At 30.7% G+C, this 19,025-nt stretch overlaps 1 protein-coding gene and 1 long non-coding RNA gene across 14 annotated transcripts in view; one reads left to right on the top strand and one right to left on the bottom strand.

Annotated features, from left to right (window-relative positions):
* Positions 1-19,025, top strand: part of LOC143232185 (uncharacterized) — a 128,512-nt gene that overhangs the window by 10,465 nt on the left and 99,022 nt on the right. For 10 of the 13 annotated variants that reach the window (XR_013017417.1, XR_013017416.1, XR_013017414.1 and 7 more), the window contains exon 3: positions 11,180-11,221. This is a non-coding gene — a long non-coding RNA (uncharacterized LOC143232185). Of the gene's footprint in view, positions 1-11,179; positions 11,222-11,327; positions 12,471-16,735; positions 16,794-17,473; positions 17,668-19,025 lie in introns of those variants that run through there. The other 3 variants (XR_013017424.1, XR_013017423.1, XR_013017418.1) reach the window with 3 other exon arrangements.
* LOC143232184 (uncharacterized) lies at positions 11,143-17,532 on the bottom strand. Its single transcript, XM_076467312.1, has 3 exons — positions 17,402-17,532; positions 14,242-14,775; positions 11,143-13,575 (listed from the first exon to the last, which is right to left on the bottom strand). The coding sequence occupies exons 1-3, from the start codon at positions 17,523-17,525 to the stop codon at positions 13,385-13,387; spliced, it is 849 nt and encodes a 282-aa protein (XP_076323427.1). The 5' UTR covers positions 17,526-17,532; the 3' UTR covers positions 11,143-13,384.

Genomic DNA, 19,025 nt, shown 5'->3' with positions numbered 1-19,025 from the left:
TGATAATTAGGCTGAAACAAAGTAAATGTACATCCTTAAGATCTGCAGTTCACAATGGAATTAAAATCCATTTCAGAAAACAACTAAAGACACTATTTTGAAATTATAAGGCCATTAGATCAAGTAATATTGGAATATCAACTCATACTGACAACAGTGTAGAAGTGTGAAAAAGATAATTAGCAATACAAATGAAATGAATAAGCCACAAAATAATAAAATATTTTTTGTGTAACTTGAAAGGACATTTTACTGAAAATTGTATAATATAACTTCTAGAGAAGACAAACCCCTCCAAAATTATACCAAAAATGGGGAAGTTGTGTTGTAGGTGTTGTAAACCTGGTGATTACAGCCAAGGCTGTAAGAACTCAACAGTTGTTAAAACATTAAGAAGACAATACTTCAAGGATGAATCTTCTAGTCCAGCCAGATCAAAAGAACAACCAAGGTTCAACCAGACATCAGGAAACAGGAAGTGGGTGGACTTAGGTAAAGTCCAACTAAGAATAAATCCATCTGCCCCAAATGAGACAAGAAATTACTTATTTAAAGAAATTAAGAAAGAAAGACTCCAGAAGTTTATTCATAGGAAGCTTTGAAGTATACTGGTGAAAAGTGGTTCTGCAGCTAAAATAATTTGACTCAATTTGTTAATGAAAGAAAGGAAATTGCTTCTAGATATAAAAATTAGAAAACATAATGTGAAGAGCGAGCATAAAGTTCCAGAAGAGGAAAACTAGTTAGAAGATTCCCTTATTGTAGAAGACTACTTTACACCTATTGATGTGAGTAACTGACATTGAGAAAAATGGATACAGGAAAGTGACTTCATGTGGAGAAATGAATTTGAAGTTAAACTTCAAACAGTGTATTACCAGGAAATTCCTATGCACTACATAATAATTACCACAAAAGAGATCAACAGTAGGGAGAGCAGTTGTTGTTCCACTCAGAAGTTAAGTACTCATACCAGGACTTATTAAAAATAAATTTACATCTAGTGACTGTGTAGTAACAGGACCAAACACTCCAGCATTCCCTGATGGATTAATGGTTTGGAGAACTTTTGTGAGCCTGAAGAATAAAACTGTCATCCTTATGACTATGAATACAACAAACTATATGATTTGAGTCAAATCTGGATGGCACTCTGCAAGACATCAAAAACATCAGGAGTTTTCACTCACAAGGAAATATATAGCAAGTCTCATGCCAAACCCTTACATAAGGACAACTTGCAATAGTTGTACGATCAGCAGTTAGAAACCTTGCTCACAGAAGCTTTCTCCACTGACCTACATGACATAAACCAAACAAATATATCACAAGATTGATAGTGGGAATACAGCCCCAATACTTCAATTAGCTAGATGACTTCCACTTATGAAACAGGCTGTGATTTTTAAATACATAAGAGCCTAAAAAAAATGGGGAGTGTTAGAAATGAGTAGTAATAGCTGAGCATCACTTTTGTGTTTATAAAAAAGAAGGATGGATCCACAAGGTTTTACATGGACTTGAAAGGTGAACAAAGTTATAAAGAAGATTGTCTATCCATTGTCAAGGATCAATTCTACCTTAGATACTCTTTCAGGATCATAATGGTTTTCAATATTGGATCTTAACAGTGGATATTTGCAAGTGGAAGCTGATAAAGTAAGTAAACAGAAGACAACCTCTACCTCAGGAAATGGATATTAGCAATTTGTCATTTAACCATTTGTTTTATATAATGTTTCTGCTACATTATAACAATTAATGGAGTGTGCCCTGTATGAACTACCTTGGAATTGCACAAGGGGAAGACCTTTGATAATGCTTATGAAGGAATAAGGGATGTTGAATCCTTGAATAAGGGATCCTGTATATATAAAGTAAGAGGATTTCTTGGCCTGTGCTTTATTGTTATTTTATAAATTCTTTCTCTGACATAACCTGGCCTTTACACTAACTACCTGAGGAGCCAAATAAGTTTTGTAGGACTACTCATTGTGAACAAGAATTCAAGAAACAGAGGATAGAATTGACCACTATTCTTGTATTGGCATGCATAACTCTGGAATATCTAGTCATCATAGACATGTATGCCAGTGATTTTGTAGAGTGAGGTGAGTAATTTTTTCATAAGTACAATAAGGGAAATAACATGTGACTGGATATTATAGCAAGGCAATGAATATTGTAGAAATGAAGTATTGTACAACTCAAATGGAGCTGCTACATATTTGAGCTTTAATTCATTTCCATCATTATATGGGAAAAGTTTGCACTTTGGACAAATCATGCAGCATTGAAGTTACTAGTGAATTTTCTTAATTCAGAAGGCAAAATAACAAGATTACAACTTTTATTATTGTACATCATCCTGGATGGAACCATGGAAATGCTGATGTATTATCCTAGAGACTGTGTAAATAATGAATGTAAATGCTGAGAATAGAGAAGCACAGGATAAAAGAGATAACCTAAATCACAGCAAAACAAAATATAGCATTTATCAGTGATGATGACATATTGATGTGGTGCAACACCCAATTGGAATTTCTACCTGTTTTATGCGTTAGCTTTCAGCCTAAGCACCATATGTGCTTTATTCACTCCTTTGCACAGCATATTCATACCTTTGGGATGTGTTTCCATGTTTGTGTGGCCACCTGGCTTCTTCTTGCTCATTCTGAATGAGAATCATCCAGTCACACATCAGCTCCTGGCCAAAGCTATGAGAATGGGCTGATTGATTAAACTGGAGAAGTCCTACTCAATACCTGCTACATTTTGGTGTTTTCTTCAAAATCTACCATAGTTGATCTATCTCTTTCCTCTCTGACTTCATTTTATGAAACAAAGTGTTAAGAAAATTCTGTTTGTTTCCTCACTTTTAGGAATGTGGTCATCCATGATCCCTCTCATACCCTTGGGCATGGCCCATATGTATTCTCTTCAGTGGGTCCTTTACAATCAATAGAAACTTGTCCAGGATTCCTTAGATAAGTTTTATGTTCATTCCTTCTTCATTGTTAGATGATTGCCATTGGTGGTTGGACAATGTACGCACATCTTCCTCCTTGCCCACTACTGGCTGGTTATGATTTATTCTGACAATTCTGCCTTAGTGGTTTGTACTAAACACCAAAGTGGTACCAGACTCTGATTCCTGTGCTTTTTCACTCTAGATTTTCTTTATTGGGCTAACACACATCACATTTGTTTGATGACATGCATGCAATTAGTGCCTTCAATCATGTAGCCGATCATATTACCCAACCAGATCATGTTTATTCCATGGTGTGGTCCCTGCATTCTACCATCATTCTGTGTGTGGTTCTGTCAGCATCTTGGTACACCACATACTGATGCTTTTGCCACTGACCTCAGTCATAACTTACCTCGACTTTGATCCCTGGTTCCCTATCCTTGAGCCTTGATAGTAGACACCTTCAGCTAAAATTGGTCTCACCAGTTTCTTTATGTTTATCTGGATAATCTCATCTGTTTACTTCATTGAGTAGTTTTCCTCATTCATACTACTCTGTGCATGGTTCTTCTGATTGCCCTTACTGACGCACTTAACCATGGTTCCCTCAGTTGTTCCAACTGCAGGTGACACCTCCCCTTCCTCTTTTTCTCCATCCTGACCTGCTCCATCAATTTCAGTTGCTGGTGCTCTATCCTGCACCATTTGTTCTCCTCTTTTAACATCACTTTTATCAGGCTCATAGGAAAATGTCGAGGTTTATCTTGCAGAGTAGCTTCACATTTAGCATATTCCATTTGCCCTTCTTCTTTGGCAGTATATCATTGCTCCTGGGCATTGACTTCACACTTCCACATGGTCTTTGCTTCTCTTTCTCTTTCCATATTGATTCATTCCTTTCAGATTTGGTGGACCCTGAGACATCCATCACTCCTGGACTGGGATGTTAATGTGATCCATCACACCCTCACTTCACCTCCATTTGAACCATTGTCAACATGTTCTTTGTTTCACCTCTCCTTGCAAATGTATTTCCTCCTCTTCCTGTCTTGTGGACAGTTTAGGTTGGATATGTTTGCCCTGAATGATACCCAGACTTTGTATCATTTTTCACTCTCTTATCTTTTATCTGGATCATTCTTTCCTTCTCAAGACCTCTGACTTGTAAAGGTCAGTCCTCTTTTTCTCCTACTTATCTGTCTTCTATTTCTCAACTCTACCCTTGTCAAGATTTGGATAGATCATTCTGTCCTGTCTGTGTCCTCTGTTATTATATTCCTTGCACAGCTTTCTTCCAAGTGTTCTCATTCCTACCTGTTTATACTCTGGCCATCTTCCTCCTCCTATGATCTTTTCCAGCTTATCCTGACCAATTTAGTTCATTGTTTGATTCAATTGGCTTATTCTCCCTTATCTCTTTCACATTTCTTCTAATCAAATCCTTACAACTTCCATATTTCATATCAGTCATCGAACATGAGGTTTATTGAATGGTAGCTACAAACTGCCCACAGTCGTTTAATGAAGTGGACCACACTAAATGGTTTTAACTTCTATCTCTCTAAAACCATTTGCACACACTTTTGCTGCCAACGGGGTATTCACCCTGATCGTGAAGTCCATGTTGATGAGGTTGTGCTTCTTGTGGTCCCTGAGACAAAGTTCTTGGAGCATATCTTTGACCATAAGCTGACCTTTATACCACACATCAAGCAGTTACAAGTCAAATGTAGAAGAGGAATGAACATCCTCCGTGTCCTCTCTTTCACCTCTTTAGGACCAAATCAATTTTCTATGCTAAAGATAAATCATGCTCTTATTTAATCAAAACTAGACAATGGGCCTCTGGTCTGTGGCTCTGCCAGGACCTTGGCCTTGAAGATCCTGGACCCTGTTCATCATCAGGGACTTTGGCTCTGCTCTGGGGCTTTTTGCACTTCCCTAGTCCAGACCTCGTACACAGAGTTTCATGAACCTCCTCTACACTTCCACCATTTGTGACTGTTTTTACTGTATCCTTTGCAACTTCAATCCTTACCACAGCATCCTACCTGGGGATGTGTTTTCCTTCCTCAGTGGGTCATGTTTTTCAAAACAGACAATCAGCCACTGTTCTTTTGACCTTCTTATCCAGGCACAGATGGATGAATTGGGCCTATCCTTGGATAACATTGCTGTATCCACTGGTCAGCCCATCCCATCATGGCTTATTACAATTCACAAAAGTGACCTTCCTTTTAGTCATCTGAGAAATGCAAATACTCCTGATTGGAAGTACCGTATTTTATTTACAGAACATCTTTTGAACCATTCCCATGATGTGACATCAAATAACTCAAAACCACGACTGATGTTTGAACTTACCAGTTAGTCATCCTAGCAAATTATAATAATTAAAATTATGCTACAGAAAGCCTTTCAAAACTTGTATCACCTTACTTTCTCTCTTACTGCTGTAAACTAGCAAAATTAGAAAATGGCTGTGACATCAAATAACTTGAAACCAGGAGTGGAGAGGCCAACTTCAGGTGACTAACACTTGTGTTTGAACGTACTGTACCTGTTAATTATCCTGGTGAGTTGTAATAATTAAAATTAGGCTACAGAAAGTCGTTTAAAACTTGTATTACTTTCCTTTCTCTCTTACTGCTGTAAACTAGATTTAAAAATTGGATTTAATGCTATTTATGTTTTTAATTCAAAAATTAAACTTTGTTTTGTTTTACCTTGATTCCTTTTTATGAATTTTAATAATTTTACTTTACTTTTAATTTTTTTACTGGTTGTTTGGCACAAAGAGCATAATTGCTTTGTGCCATAAAACATCAAACAACAAATCAACTAATCAAATCTATCAACCTTCTCCCTTGCCACTCATTTTCATCACCCTTTGGATTCTGTTCTGTGGTAAGTGATGCGTGATCAGGTATTTTCTCTTTGTTCTGAATGGGTTCCACTTAAATGACTATAACCATTTGTATACATCTTTCTATCAGACCTGTATGATAGGTGATTTTGATTCCTATACTTCCATAACTGTGTATACTCACCTTAAAGGTGGGGGTGTTTTACCAGACCATCAAGTATAAATCACTGAGAATGCCCTTGTACTTTTTTTCAGAGAGTAGTCACTCAGAAGAATCTTACACAAAACATGTAGAGAACTTGAGGCACACCATCAATGACACTCATGACTTTACCCAAGAAAGACATAAATCAGCTAGATATAAAATTAAAAGTTGCTGTGATGTTAATGCTGACAAGACTGGTTTCCTTTAAGGTGACATAATGTGGCTGTCACAAGAAAGGATAGATTCCAAAGTTAAGCAGGTGCTGGAATGAGCTGTGCATTGTACTGGTAAGAAGTACTGACATCCAGTGACCTGGCAAATTATCTAGAACAAGGTTTACATTATAAATTGAAGACAGCATATAAAGCTATTAATTAAAGAAGACAGAGAGTTGAATCAGTGTGTTTTTATGAAGTACTTGGATATGTTTTGCTGTTGCACGTATTGAGTTACTTAGCTATAAGGCTTAGACTATAAACAGAAGACCATGTGTAGAGTTGTTAAAAGAGAGTTGAATCAGTTAGTGTGTTTTCATGAAGTGTGATTGCTATCATAGTTATTGAATTGATTTGTACAGATAAGTTGATTCATGTAAATTAACATTATTTGTTATGTAGGCCAACAATAATTTAAACCAAATGTGTGTTCAAGCTTGTAAAAACATTAAAGGAGGAAATAAACTATTTACAGTTTATGTGAACTGTACTTTGAATTATTTTCACTGGATAATTTAAAAGAACTTACCAACAAGAGTAAAAGATACCTACATAAGGAGGGGGGGGAACTATAGCAGTGTGAAAACTGTTCTTGTCTGCTTATAACTTAGAAGGAATGTATCTTTAGTAAAGTCTTTAGTATGCAGTATAATATCAAATGAATTTAAAAAATTGTAGTGCAGGTGTTCTTTAAGTGATTAGGTCTAACAGTGTTGTGAATAGGATATAGATAGTTATAAGCTTGCATGAATCTTAGTTTGGGCTAAGGTAAATTGTATACATGGTGATCATTTTATTTGGGCTACCGCACGAACACATTTGTCTGTTTTTAAAATATGGTCCAAACAGAATTGTATTATATTTTGTCAGTGTGAGATATTCTATTAATGTCCTTCATATAGGAGTTAATTCATTTCTGCTGCACAGCCAGTTTGTCCACAAACAAATTAAAGCCAGCTAGTTATGTTCTACACTATAGTAAGACTTGTGTGTTTCATTTTTGAATAAAGATTATTATTGTTCTTTATTTCAAACATATCCCTACAATTTTGTGTTACACATTCTATGTGCCATTCATCTTATGCAAGGAATTTCCTGAATCTACTATTTATTGGGGATTTTGATACTTAGATGGCTAAACATCAGTGAATCTGAATGCCATATTAGTATATGAGAAGCTAATAACAATCCTAGTTTATCTCTAGGGTTTATCACATATAAACTTTACAATTAAATGTAATTAGTGAAATATGATTGCCTTTAACTAACAGCATGAAATAAACAACTTGCTTAATGAGCCATAAAAGCTTCACCTCAGAATTATATAACACATTTAATATTTAGCATGTTATTCTCTTTTTCTTTCACTCTCAACTTCAAAAGACGCTTTTAACAAAACTCCAGCTTTTCACCTAACACAACTACACTATAAAGACTTTCCATTTTGCCATTCTGAAGATTTTTGGAAGCTCTATCTAAACCACTATTATCAAACATAACCCTCTATTGATACTTACCATGGGCTATAAATTCCATGTATTAATTTTCTGTTTACCTATAACCATTTAATCAAGCAAGTAAATATTGTAATTCATGACTAATCTAGACATAATGGAGATGTAACAGATATAGCAGCAGAACTTTAAGCCTAACAACCTAATTTACCAACTTAATAGGTTTTCAACCAACTAATACAGTGCAAATGCCCCCAAAATGCATGTAACAGAAATAATCAAGTGAAATAATATTCAAGTAAAAACCCCATTTTACAACTTACATAAAATTAACAGTACTAGTAATAAGCAATTCATTTATATGATAAATGAAATTATGTATGAATTACTTACACAGACTGACAAAATGTGGTTACTAAACCTAGGAAAATTTTGAACAATTTGGAAAGCAAACATGTTTTAACATAATCACCTAGCTATACTGCAGAAAACGGAAACTAAACTAATAAATTTGCGTAATAAACAGAGAGCTTAAATGAGTTATTTTTTTTATTTACCTTCAAGGAAAAAAACTTGATTGTGTAAGTTAATTAAAATAATAAATATTAAAAGTATGTAATTAATTTCTTAAAAGTTTTATAACGATGATATGGAAATAGAGTGTATGGGTGTGTTAGCAACACTGGAAACAGTTTCAACAAAGACAAATATTTATTTATAGCTTTTTGCATTATATTTTGAAGAAAAACAAACTATTTTCTAATAAAACACTGAATAAAATCAACTTTATGTTGATGTTATTATTTTGAACTTTATGAAGTTTTTAAATAAAATACCAATATTACCTTTATACTTAACTTTAATAAAACAAATTTACATTTATATAAACTCTAACTAAAGCCAACTTATACAGAAACTATTTTGAAAGGGTATGTGCACTATTTTTCTTGAAACATATGCAAACAAAAGAACTTAATTTAAAATACAATAACCATTTCACACAATTTCATATTCACATTATTTGACAAATTTGCTAACAAGATAATCTAATTACTCCTTTTTAAATACATGAGCATTGAAAAATTAAAGTATTTAAAACATATGCATTTTTTATATTTATATATTTTTAATGCATGCTAGTGTTTTACACATAAGAGAAAAAGTTATATATTCTTAGATCTAAAACAACTAAGAAAATCCTATGAACTATCTAACTACACAGATATTCAACAATTTTACCCACCACCACTATGAAATACAAATATTGTAGTAAATTTATATAATTTTTTCTTCAGTTAATTTATGTTTGTTAGTGTATTTGTGTGTGTGTGTGTGTGTATGTATGTATGAAACTATCTTAATACATTTTGTAAAGTGAGGAATGCTGTTTGTCCTATTTACATGTATGTTGCAATGGCATGCCCTAGTTGCATGCTGTATTTCTAACTGTGTCTCAAGTTATTACAAATAAGATATAGATATGCTATAACCAGTGGTATCTTTGTTTTATAGAACATTGGTACTAATTTTCTAATGTTTTAAAAGCTTTGCTGCCTGAATGAATATTATATGTATGTAATTTGTTACATACTATTACACACCCTGAATCAATAACTTATGACCTCATTATTCTGTTAAATAGTAGTCTTAGTTCATTTTAGTATTCTGAGTGTTTGACCATAATTGTAATTGTTTATCAGCAAATTACTTGAAAAACTGGATGCAAAGAGTAAACAATTACATAAGGTATATTTAAATGAATTATCCTATACACTGTGTGAACTAAACTTTTGTAATATATTTGGAAGTAAATGTTCTTGGGACTATGTAGATTTTAAAGCTAATAGACTTATAAAATAGTCACATTTGAAAGCATTAAGTAAGAAACATGAATATAAAAACAGGTAAGTTTATAAGTGGTAGTTAGTTATCACTTACTGACTGTTTTAAAGACATTTACATATTTTCTCCAACTATTTAAGGAAAAATATGTTGCATCTAGAACTACATATATGTTGTATTAGAACCAAATTTATTTTCTAGTTATGTTCATGCAATAAATAAAAATAGTATTCTACAAAATAACTGGACTGCTACAATTATACACTTTGAGTTACATCCTTCTAGCTGATCCACTAAATCTGATGTAATGACTGTTAAAAATACAAAAATAAAATAGTTTGATACACTGATAAGTAGCCTACATACTGTCACCTAAATGTTAATATTAATCTCTTTTGCTGTATTCAGGAAAGGTCTTAGAAAGTTGTATGTAGTGGCAGAAGCCAGGATTTAAACCTGTATCTTATTGTTAAAAAGCCAGGTGTGTAATAATTTATTTTGGTTCTTGCCCCATTTAGAGTTTCATTTGCTAACTTGTTTGAATGTTTTCAAGAGGCAATATCTAGGTTTTGCTGGTTTAATCTATACCAAGATTACTGGGTGTATCATTAGTTAGTTCTTTTGTGTTTCGTTTTGTTGTATTTTGTTTATATTCCATTATTTCAGTGTCATTTCATTTTATATTACGTGTTATTCACTGAAATGATGACCTGTTGCATAATTTTCAGTATTATATCAACAGTATATCTATTATGCTTCTAAATGCTGGCTTTTGCCAATATGTTTGTTTCTCTAATGTAATGAACTCCATAATCAAATGAAATATATTGCACTTAGTACTGTAGTTTGGTGCACATGTTCTAACTGATATCATTATTGTGTTGTGATTTCTGAAGACTGTTCTAATATTGTGCAATTTGCAAATCTCTTGGATGTTTTTAAGAGTCCTATGGCTATATGGTTGTATTTTCTACCTGCTTACCCCAAGTTTATTAGTGCAACTTTTTTCTAAGAAAGTATTGGTGGAATGTAAATCCAGTGTTTAATATTTCTTCTTTTACATTTTTATGTACCAAATAATATTATTCTGTATAACACTACAGCTGGGTGATTAATTCATTTAATTGATTACCTATGAGCATTGATTAATGTCATGTAAAATAATTTATTAATTGAAATCATGATTAAATCAGTTAATGTCAGGAAGATTAGAGTTTATGATTATTACTCTTTTTAATTATACCAAATACCAAAGTAAACTTAGTATTATCATTATGATTTCTCATTATTAATTTCAATACGTTTATTTATTAATCGGTTAGTTTTAAGACTCATAAGCATAATTATCTAATCAAACTTAGTGTTTCTAGTTCTTAGTAATTTTGGTTATTCCAACTATCATGACCTCATATGAGAATAATTAGTTTGTTTAATGCATTCAGTTAATGAGCCCCACAATTAAATGATCATCAAGTTCCACAAATGAACCAGTTCTACTAAAAACTAAATTTATATTATCAGTATTCATTCACAATAAATTTTCTTTTTATTATTATAATATTCAAGATAACCATTCTAAATACTTTTATAAAACTTAAACATGTTTGTTTATTTTCACAGAAAGTCACTTCAAGGATGAGGAAATCCTAATCATGAACAAAGGTGCTTTTTTTTCTTTCTCAAAGATTTATTCAAATAGTTTTTGTTACTAAAAGTAATAACTTATTCACTTTTAAATTTTGTATTTACCAAAACACTTTTTTTTTAGGGAACAAAGGCTACAAAGAATCTGATGAAATAAAAAAACTTGACTTTTATAGAAAAGTATTATAGTGCACTGGTTACACAAAAAAAAGTATTGTGTTAAGCAATCAGAAACATTAATTATATAAAATGTTCTCTATTTTATTTAATTTTAAAGTTTTATGAAATATTAAATGTTTCTAACTGTATATTAATTTAAAAATTAAAAGATCCACAAAGAAAGTATATTATGAATTCATAATTTGGGAAGTAAATTTCATAAGATACATCAAACAAATATATATCTTAATGACTATAAAACTTTTTTAGGTTCCAAAGTTATTTGAACAGGCTATTAGAACATCCATGTAAAAACATTATATAAAAGCTATTAGGAACAATAAGTTTAGAATGGGTAATGAAATTCACTATGTAAGTTACAATGTAAGATTATAGTAAAACTATCATAATTTAATTTTCTTTGTGGGGGGAATTGTATCACAATCTTCATTACAGTGCATGGATTATTGCTTTACACTAATCTGCAACTTTTGTATAAAAATGAAATTTCTGAAACAAGTTTTTAAACAAAAACTTAAAAGGGTATATTTTTACTCTTAAAAATTCACTCTGTTTCAATATGTAAATTTTGCAGTAAGATGAGGACAAATACTAACTTTTGCATATTTTTGCAACTTTTGTATAAAAATGAAATTTCTGAAAAAGTTTTTAAACAAAAACTTAAAAAGGTATATTTTTACTCTTAAAAATTCAGTGTTTCAATATGTAAATTTTGCAGTAAGATGAGGACAAATACTAACACATAATTAAATACACAAGAAGTCTTGATATTGAAAAATGCAAAATATTTTTCCTTAAAGTTATTTTGACTTGTACCTATTATCATAAAAAAGGTAAATGCAGAAATTTTATTTATATACATATGTGATACATGAAATAAACAGGTTTTTCTTAGTTATCATCAGAATTAAACTTTTAAGAGATATTCACAATAATACCTGTCTCAACTAAGACTATATTACGTAATGGTGAAACAATTTCTATACAATTCAACTAATTTATTTGTAATATTCCTAAGTTAATCTTAATATGGAAATATTATTGTATATTTATTATGTGACTGTAAGAATTAAACTATTTTAAAGGTCTAGATAACATTTTTCTTAAATATCTTACTGAAGGACAGCCATAATGATATACTTATACATCCATGTTATACATATGATGTCATAGTGTGGGTTATAAAGATAGGTTTATACATCCTATTTTACAATTACATATATATATTGCAAGTTTTGGCAGTGTGAGGTGGAATATATATATATACCTCTATATATAGTTTTAAATTGTTTATTGAAAAAAAAACGTAAAGAAATTTATTGTGTGAAAATTTCAGACTTCTTTCATAAAATCCTAACTTAAAATGAACAAAATGTTTGTGTCTAAAACTGAATAAGAAATAGAAGCCTATGTAACAAATCATGATTTTCACATTGATAGACTGCATATAAAATTTATGTTTCAGTCTTTTTTTCTTTACAAGCCTACAATATAACACACAAATAACATGTGCAATTTAAATTTTTCAAATACCAAGAAACTATTTATAATAAGAAACTCTTGACATTATCTCTTTCAGACTTAAATTTCATTCACAAAAATCAAACATCACCTTTTATCACACAGTTACAAATAATTATATAGAATTTGAACTAAATGTACAAGTTAAAATACATAAAATTTATCAGCACATCTTACAATTTATTTACTGGATATCTGCAAGACAGTAAGCATAAATAACTTGAATTAACAACTTAAAACTATATCACTTTATATCTCATCAAGTATAGCCTTCACTGTTTAACATATATTAATGTGATTTCATCGGACGGGTATCTGTAAAACCTGAGACTATTACATGGAAGAATTAAAATGAGCTTGAACATATTATGCTGTTCTTCCCTTTTCCCTGGATTCTATGCAAATATGTTTATAAGACTATGTAATTGTAAGGCAAAACAAAACAAAACAAACATTTGGTTTATTAGTCAACATGATACATCAACATTTCCATCTATTATTTGCTCCAGGGGGTTGCATAAGGCGTTCCTTTCTGCGAGTTTTTCTAACATTTGTTTGTACATGGTGAGTACGATTCTGGCGATCAAGATAAGACTTACGCAATTGCTTCTGCTCACGTCGCTTCCAGGCTTGTTGAGCTGGTTGCACATTTTCAATGTGCTCAAGTATATCTAAAAATTTAAAATAATTTTACCGTTACTTAAGACAGAAGAAAAATAATTATCTTTCGTTTCCAGCACACATCCACTGGCTGATTTTGTTGTGTTTTCTACGTTATGTGCTAATTAAATAAACTATTTTTGTTTTACTATGGAACTTGTGTCCATTCTCTTTCCCAAATTAATTTAAATCAAAATTCAGTGTACATGTAAGTCTACAAGACATATTCTGCTTAACCTCTAATGAAAGTGGGTATTATTCTTATCTGTCAGATATTTTTTTTTATATATGATATATATATACACATATAAAACCATAAAATATTCAAGCCATAAACCAAAACACATTAACATGAAATTTTTATATAAAAAAACGTTTTTTTTTAAATATGCTGCACATTTTTTTTAAAAGGGGTCCTAGGGTACTAAGCTACAACATGGGATCATAAAATGTATCTTAGGTTTTAGAGATGACTGCAGAAGTTGGACCCACATTTTGGTGAGGATACACTGTCTATATATATATAATTAATTTCAATTTCATATACCTTTTTGATTACATTGTACCTAAAAATTTCTTTAGAGAAAAAAGCTGGTTCAAGCAAATTTTTAATTACACTAATAGCTTTAGGTGATATATAATTACAAAATTTACTGTGACTGCAATTGGATAATTACCTCTTCTTGAAATTAGAGCAGAAGTTTCTTGTCGTGTTCTTGTGTTTGCAAGAGTCCTATCCCTGCGACTATTAGTTTTCAAGTTAATATTTGTAGCAGTTGTGGTTACTGCTGTTTGTATTGGCTCAACTTTCTCAATGCTCAATACTAAATTTTCAGCATTTCTTGCATCTAGTATTTGGATAGTGCTTACTTCTCTGTTTTGAGTGGACAAAACCTGTGGACATGCTGATCCATAAACACTCATACTGGGGTGTTCAATCAGAAGGTTTTCCAAAGGAGATATCTCAACATGAACAGGCCCCCCAGCAGTAAAGCAAGGAGGTGGTGTAATATACCAACTTCCCTCCATCTGGGTAGGGCTAACTGGACTGGCTGGTGTTGTTAGTGATTCTGTTTTCTCTGGCAGTTCGACAGAAAGTGGACCAGTAGCACCAGCCTTGTAACTTTGTTGTTTGTATGCTGTGCCTCTGTTTTTTGAGCTGGAGTGATGTTTAACATCCAATTGGTGCTTGGATAAATTATCTTCAGGTTCTAAGTACCAGTACAATAAAGGCAATGGTCAAGTCTCATTTTCGTAACCTTATTGAATACCCATATCTATAAAAACTAATATAAACACTAGGTTTTGACTTGCTTGAACAATCTGTTAGTTTTACAGTGTTTATGTAGTTTGTTGTTGAAAATATTTCGTTACTGTGCAAAGAAGATATGAGACAATTTCTTCAATTATTCTGCTGTTATATATATATATGTGTGTGTGTGTAAGAAATTATGTTGCTATCCAGAAACAGTTTTAAATTTGAAAATTTACCTGGAAAATTTTTAATTATATTCATTGATAGATACAGTACGGTTTATTTTAATTATGTTTTTTCAGTTACTACTACTGGAAGTTGAAAAATATTTTAAATAAGGCATTGGTTAAGAATTTTAAAATGTAGAAATTACATTCTACTAAAATAAAAATTCAGTTCAAGAAGGATTGCTATTTACACAGTGACATTTTAATTGTTAATTAAGTTATTTGTACCACAGTTTTGTGAAGCATTCAACTACATTTTTGACAAGACTAAAATACAACATGGTAGCCCAATAAAGAATATATTTTTAAAATCTAACTCTGATGTTCATATACAAAATGTTTATACAAGATGCTATAAAACTATAATGATGCACATATAATTTCCAGTTGTATATTATTTTCATCATAAAAGGAAAGGATGTACAGTATCCATTATATATCAATATAACAGAAGCTACGAACAAAAAGGAGCAAGTTATGTTTTATTATCTGCAAAGAATTCATTCAGTAATCTGAACAAAAGAAAACATGAAGAGTCATTTAGATTTAATATACTAAATAATGGTAGCAATAATAACTGAAAACTAGATCTCTTTTAAGAACTAAACTGTCAGGATAAGAAAGATGAATAGCATAAAATGCATTTGCAAACTGAATTCTTTAATACTACTTTTTTACTATATAATTCTACTTTTATAATTGAGATGTAATGCATACCTGCCAACTTTCTCAAAGTGGTAAAGAAATTTAAATTATTGCCCTTTCTTGTGATGCTGAACTTGATTGTAAAAATATGTCATTTTTCCAAATCAGTGAAATTTATTATTATTATTACACATTTCCTAAACCCTTAAGTCACTGTAATATTTTTTGCTCTCATTTACCAAACATGCAAAACTGTGCTTACACAATTTCTTGTCATGTAAGAACATTTTGATAGCTTTCAAATGAATATAATTTGACACTAAAACATTTACAAGAACCAAAAAAATGTCTTAAAAAAGCATAATAAAACTGCTATCTCTGTGTTGTGAACTTCACATTATAAATCTTTGTTCATCTTTACAAAAGCTCCAGGTAAATAGTATCTCAAGAAACTGCATTACTGCTTAAACTTAAGTCTCTTGTATTCAAAGCTTTCTGTAATAATAATAATGATGAGTAATACATACTGATGAACTCCATAACTTGTACTTACACACTCAATATGTCACCATCAGTACTATTTAAAGGAATATCTCTAATATCAAATTGTTTTTTCAAGCTGCAAACTACCTTCAAATACAAATTAACTGTTGAAATATTTTGAATTGCCAAAACTAAAGCTAGGGATACATAAAACTATAATAAGTAAAAAATAATAATAGCTTTCCAGTCATTAATTGTGCTACTACTTTTAGCTTAACAATTATTATTATTAAAATAACTTATTATTTTATTAATGTTTCAAACTGTTTCTAGGAATAACCACTATGGTAATTAGAATTTAATACAAAACTACAAATTATTTTATGAAAAATCTTTCCTCCACCAATATTTTAGTCAGCATAAAAAATTTGATAAAAATAATGTCATGAAAACACTTAAAAGAGAGCAGTTAAAGAAAAAAATAAACTGAAACTAAAACTAAAAGCTGAATAAAAAATAAGCTAATGTAAAGAGACAAATCAAGATGAATATTTGTTTCAGACTCAACCATTTCAGTAAGCTGGCAGGAAAAGCAAGACTAAGATTAACCTGACAAAATGTTAGTTCATTATTAAATAAATTAAAATATATGTATGAAATATTAAATATGAAGTAACATTTTTTCAATGAATTTTTAAAACCATACTTCCCAAATCTGTAAATCCTGTCAATTATAAAGTTTTAACCAGCTTTCTTTCAATTAATTTATGAAATTATAAGATATGAAAATTTTAAGTTAGGTTACCTGGTTATTTTATATAGATATCTGAATCTTACTTCCATAAAACTAATTATTCTAAAAATATTATTGATCACTGCATCAAAATTCTGCAAACGATTTATGAACATTTTATTTGCCTAAAATTTCAGAGCTCACTTCGACAAAAAAAAGACAAAATTATATCAAATATCTGAAAACCATATCAGCAAATAAATGAGAAACTAAATGCTTGTGTACAATGTTATCAATATTTTGATATTTCCCACAGATAAGTAATTTATACAGTTTTTTGATTTAAAATATCACAGATTTTCATATTAAATAGTCATTAGATTTCTCTTGACAATTTCATGATTTTTTTAAAATTAATTACAAGTGTATCATTATTATATTGTAATTAACTTTAGCAAGTTGCACATTTAAATAATTTTGTATATAAAAATTACCACTAATATCAACAAGAAGCCATTCATCTTCTGCTTCCTTCATCACATAAATTGTATTTTCATCTCTATTAGATCCTGGAGTTTCCTTTCCTTTGAAAAAATAAGTTGCTATTCCACTAAGCATATTGTGCTGATAGTTTGGTCCTTGAAGCAGAAGCTAGCTGAATAGTTAACAATTCTGAATCTGAAACACAAGAAGTAAAACTTCTGTATTAAAGAGTTACTCTTATTAAAAAACAAAATAAAAAACAATTACTGTTGTTTAACTTTTTGTGTACTTATTTAACAGTATACAACTAAATGGTACACACAAGTATTGTGCATGTCTGTGTGTGTGTACATGTATATATATATATATCCAACAGTTATTACAGTTTGAACATATAGGGGGAAAGTAGCATAACACACCAGTATTGCCATAAGTTTGATGACTTTACATTACAGCAAACAAGGAATAAACAAACAATTGTCACAAATACAAAAGTTAGACAAATGAAACTGGGTAAAATGCAGTATAAAAAGTATTGCAACTTTGTAATATATAACAGACTGGTGTTTGAGCCCACAATGCCCCACATTAAAACTTGTTTCTCCTTACGAAACAGTACTAAAAATAAATTAGAACAAAATACTAAACTCAATGCAAATAACAAGTAGAACTTTAATGAAGTTCTAGTTATATATCTATTTCAACTCCATAATAAAAACCTAGATAACTAGGTTAATATATTACTATGAAATAAATTCAAAAATGGAATATAAGTGGCTACAAACTCAAATGCAGGTCATTAGTCAGTAGATAGTGATAAAATGAATAGCTTTTTTTATAATGTATTCACATCTTAAATTATGTAGTTACAACTTTTGTTTCACATTTTGCGTATTACATATTTTGTAGGAAGAAGACAGTTTCTAATTTCTTTTGCAGTTGTTTTGAATAACTCAACAAATATAAATTCTGTTCTATCATCATTAGGAGGTGTTTTTTGAAGGTATAATGTAAGATATCCTAATTTTTGGATAAGAAATTCTACAAATAATGATAATTTGAAATTATATCATTAATTTTGAAAGTTTTATTTTCCACTAATTTTAATTTTTTTTTCACTGCCAAATGTTTAAGTTGCAAGTTTTGTAATAATCTGAGAAAATACAGGGTTTCTCTTTCTGATACAGTGAGTACAAATATTAGAAAAAAAAATATCTCTAAATAAAAAGATATGTAGGACTGGCTACTGAATTTGAACAAAAGAACCAAACAAAACACAAATGGAAGTAGACATATCACTTTATCTGTCTAATGATTACATAGCACACTAAACTGCCTTGACTTTACATGAAAAATAAAATCCCAAATTACTGGCTCCTCCACATCATCTATCAAAAGTTTGGTGTTTATATGGACTTTCAACTTAATTCACTATACTTTTCCTTTAGTTGAGTTTAGAATACTACTTTTATAACCATTTTGCAATAAACTAATATTTTATGACTGGAAATTCTAGTTGTGTTTGTTTTAACAATAAGAAAACCAGTAATGTAGGGACTTCATTCTCCATGTAAAGTTGAGATTAATTTGTCTTCTTCTATGTAGCCATTAATCAGTAAAGTGATATGCTCACTT

Source organism: Tachypleus tridentatus, chromosome 11 (genome assembly GCF_004210375.1).
Source record: "Tachypleus tridentatus isolate NWPU-2018 chromosome 11, ASM421037v1, whole genome shotgun sequence".
Classification (NCBI taxonomy): domain Eukaryota; kingdom Metazoa; phylum Arthropoda; class Merostomata; order Xiphosura; family Limulidae; genus Tachypleus; species Tachypleus tridentatus.
Note: the sequence above shows the minus strand (reverse complement) of the source record. Positions and strands in the feature narration are given on the sequence as shown.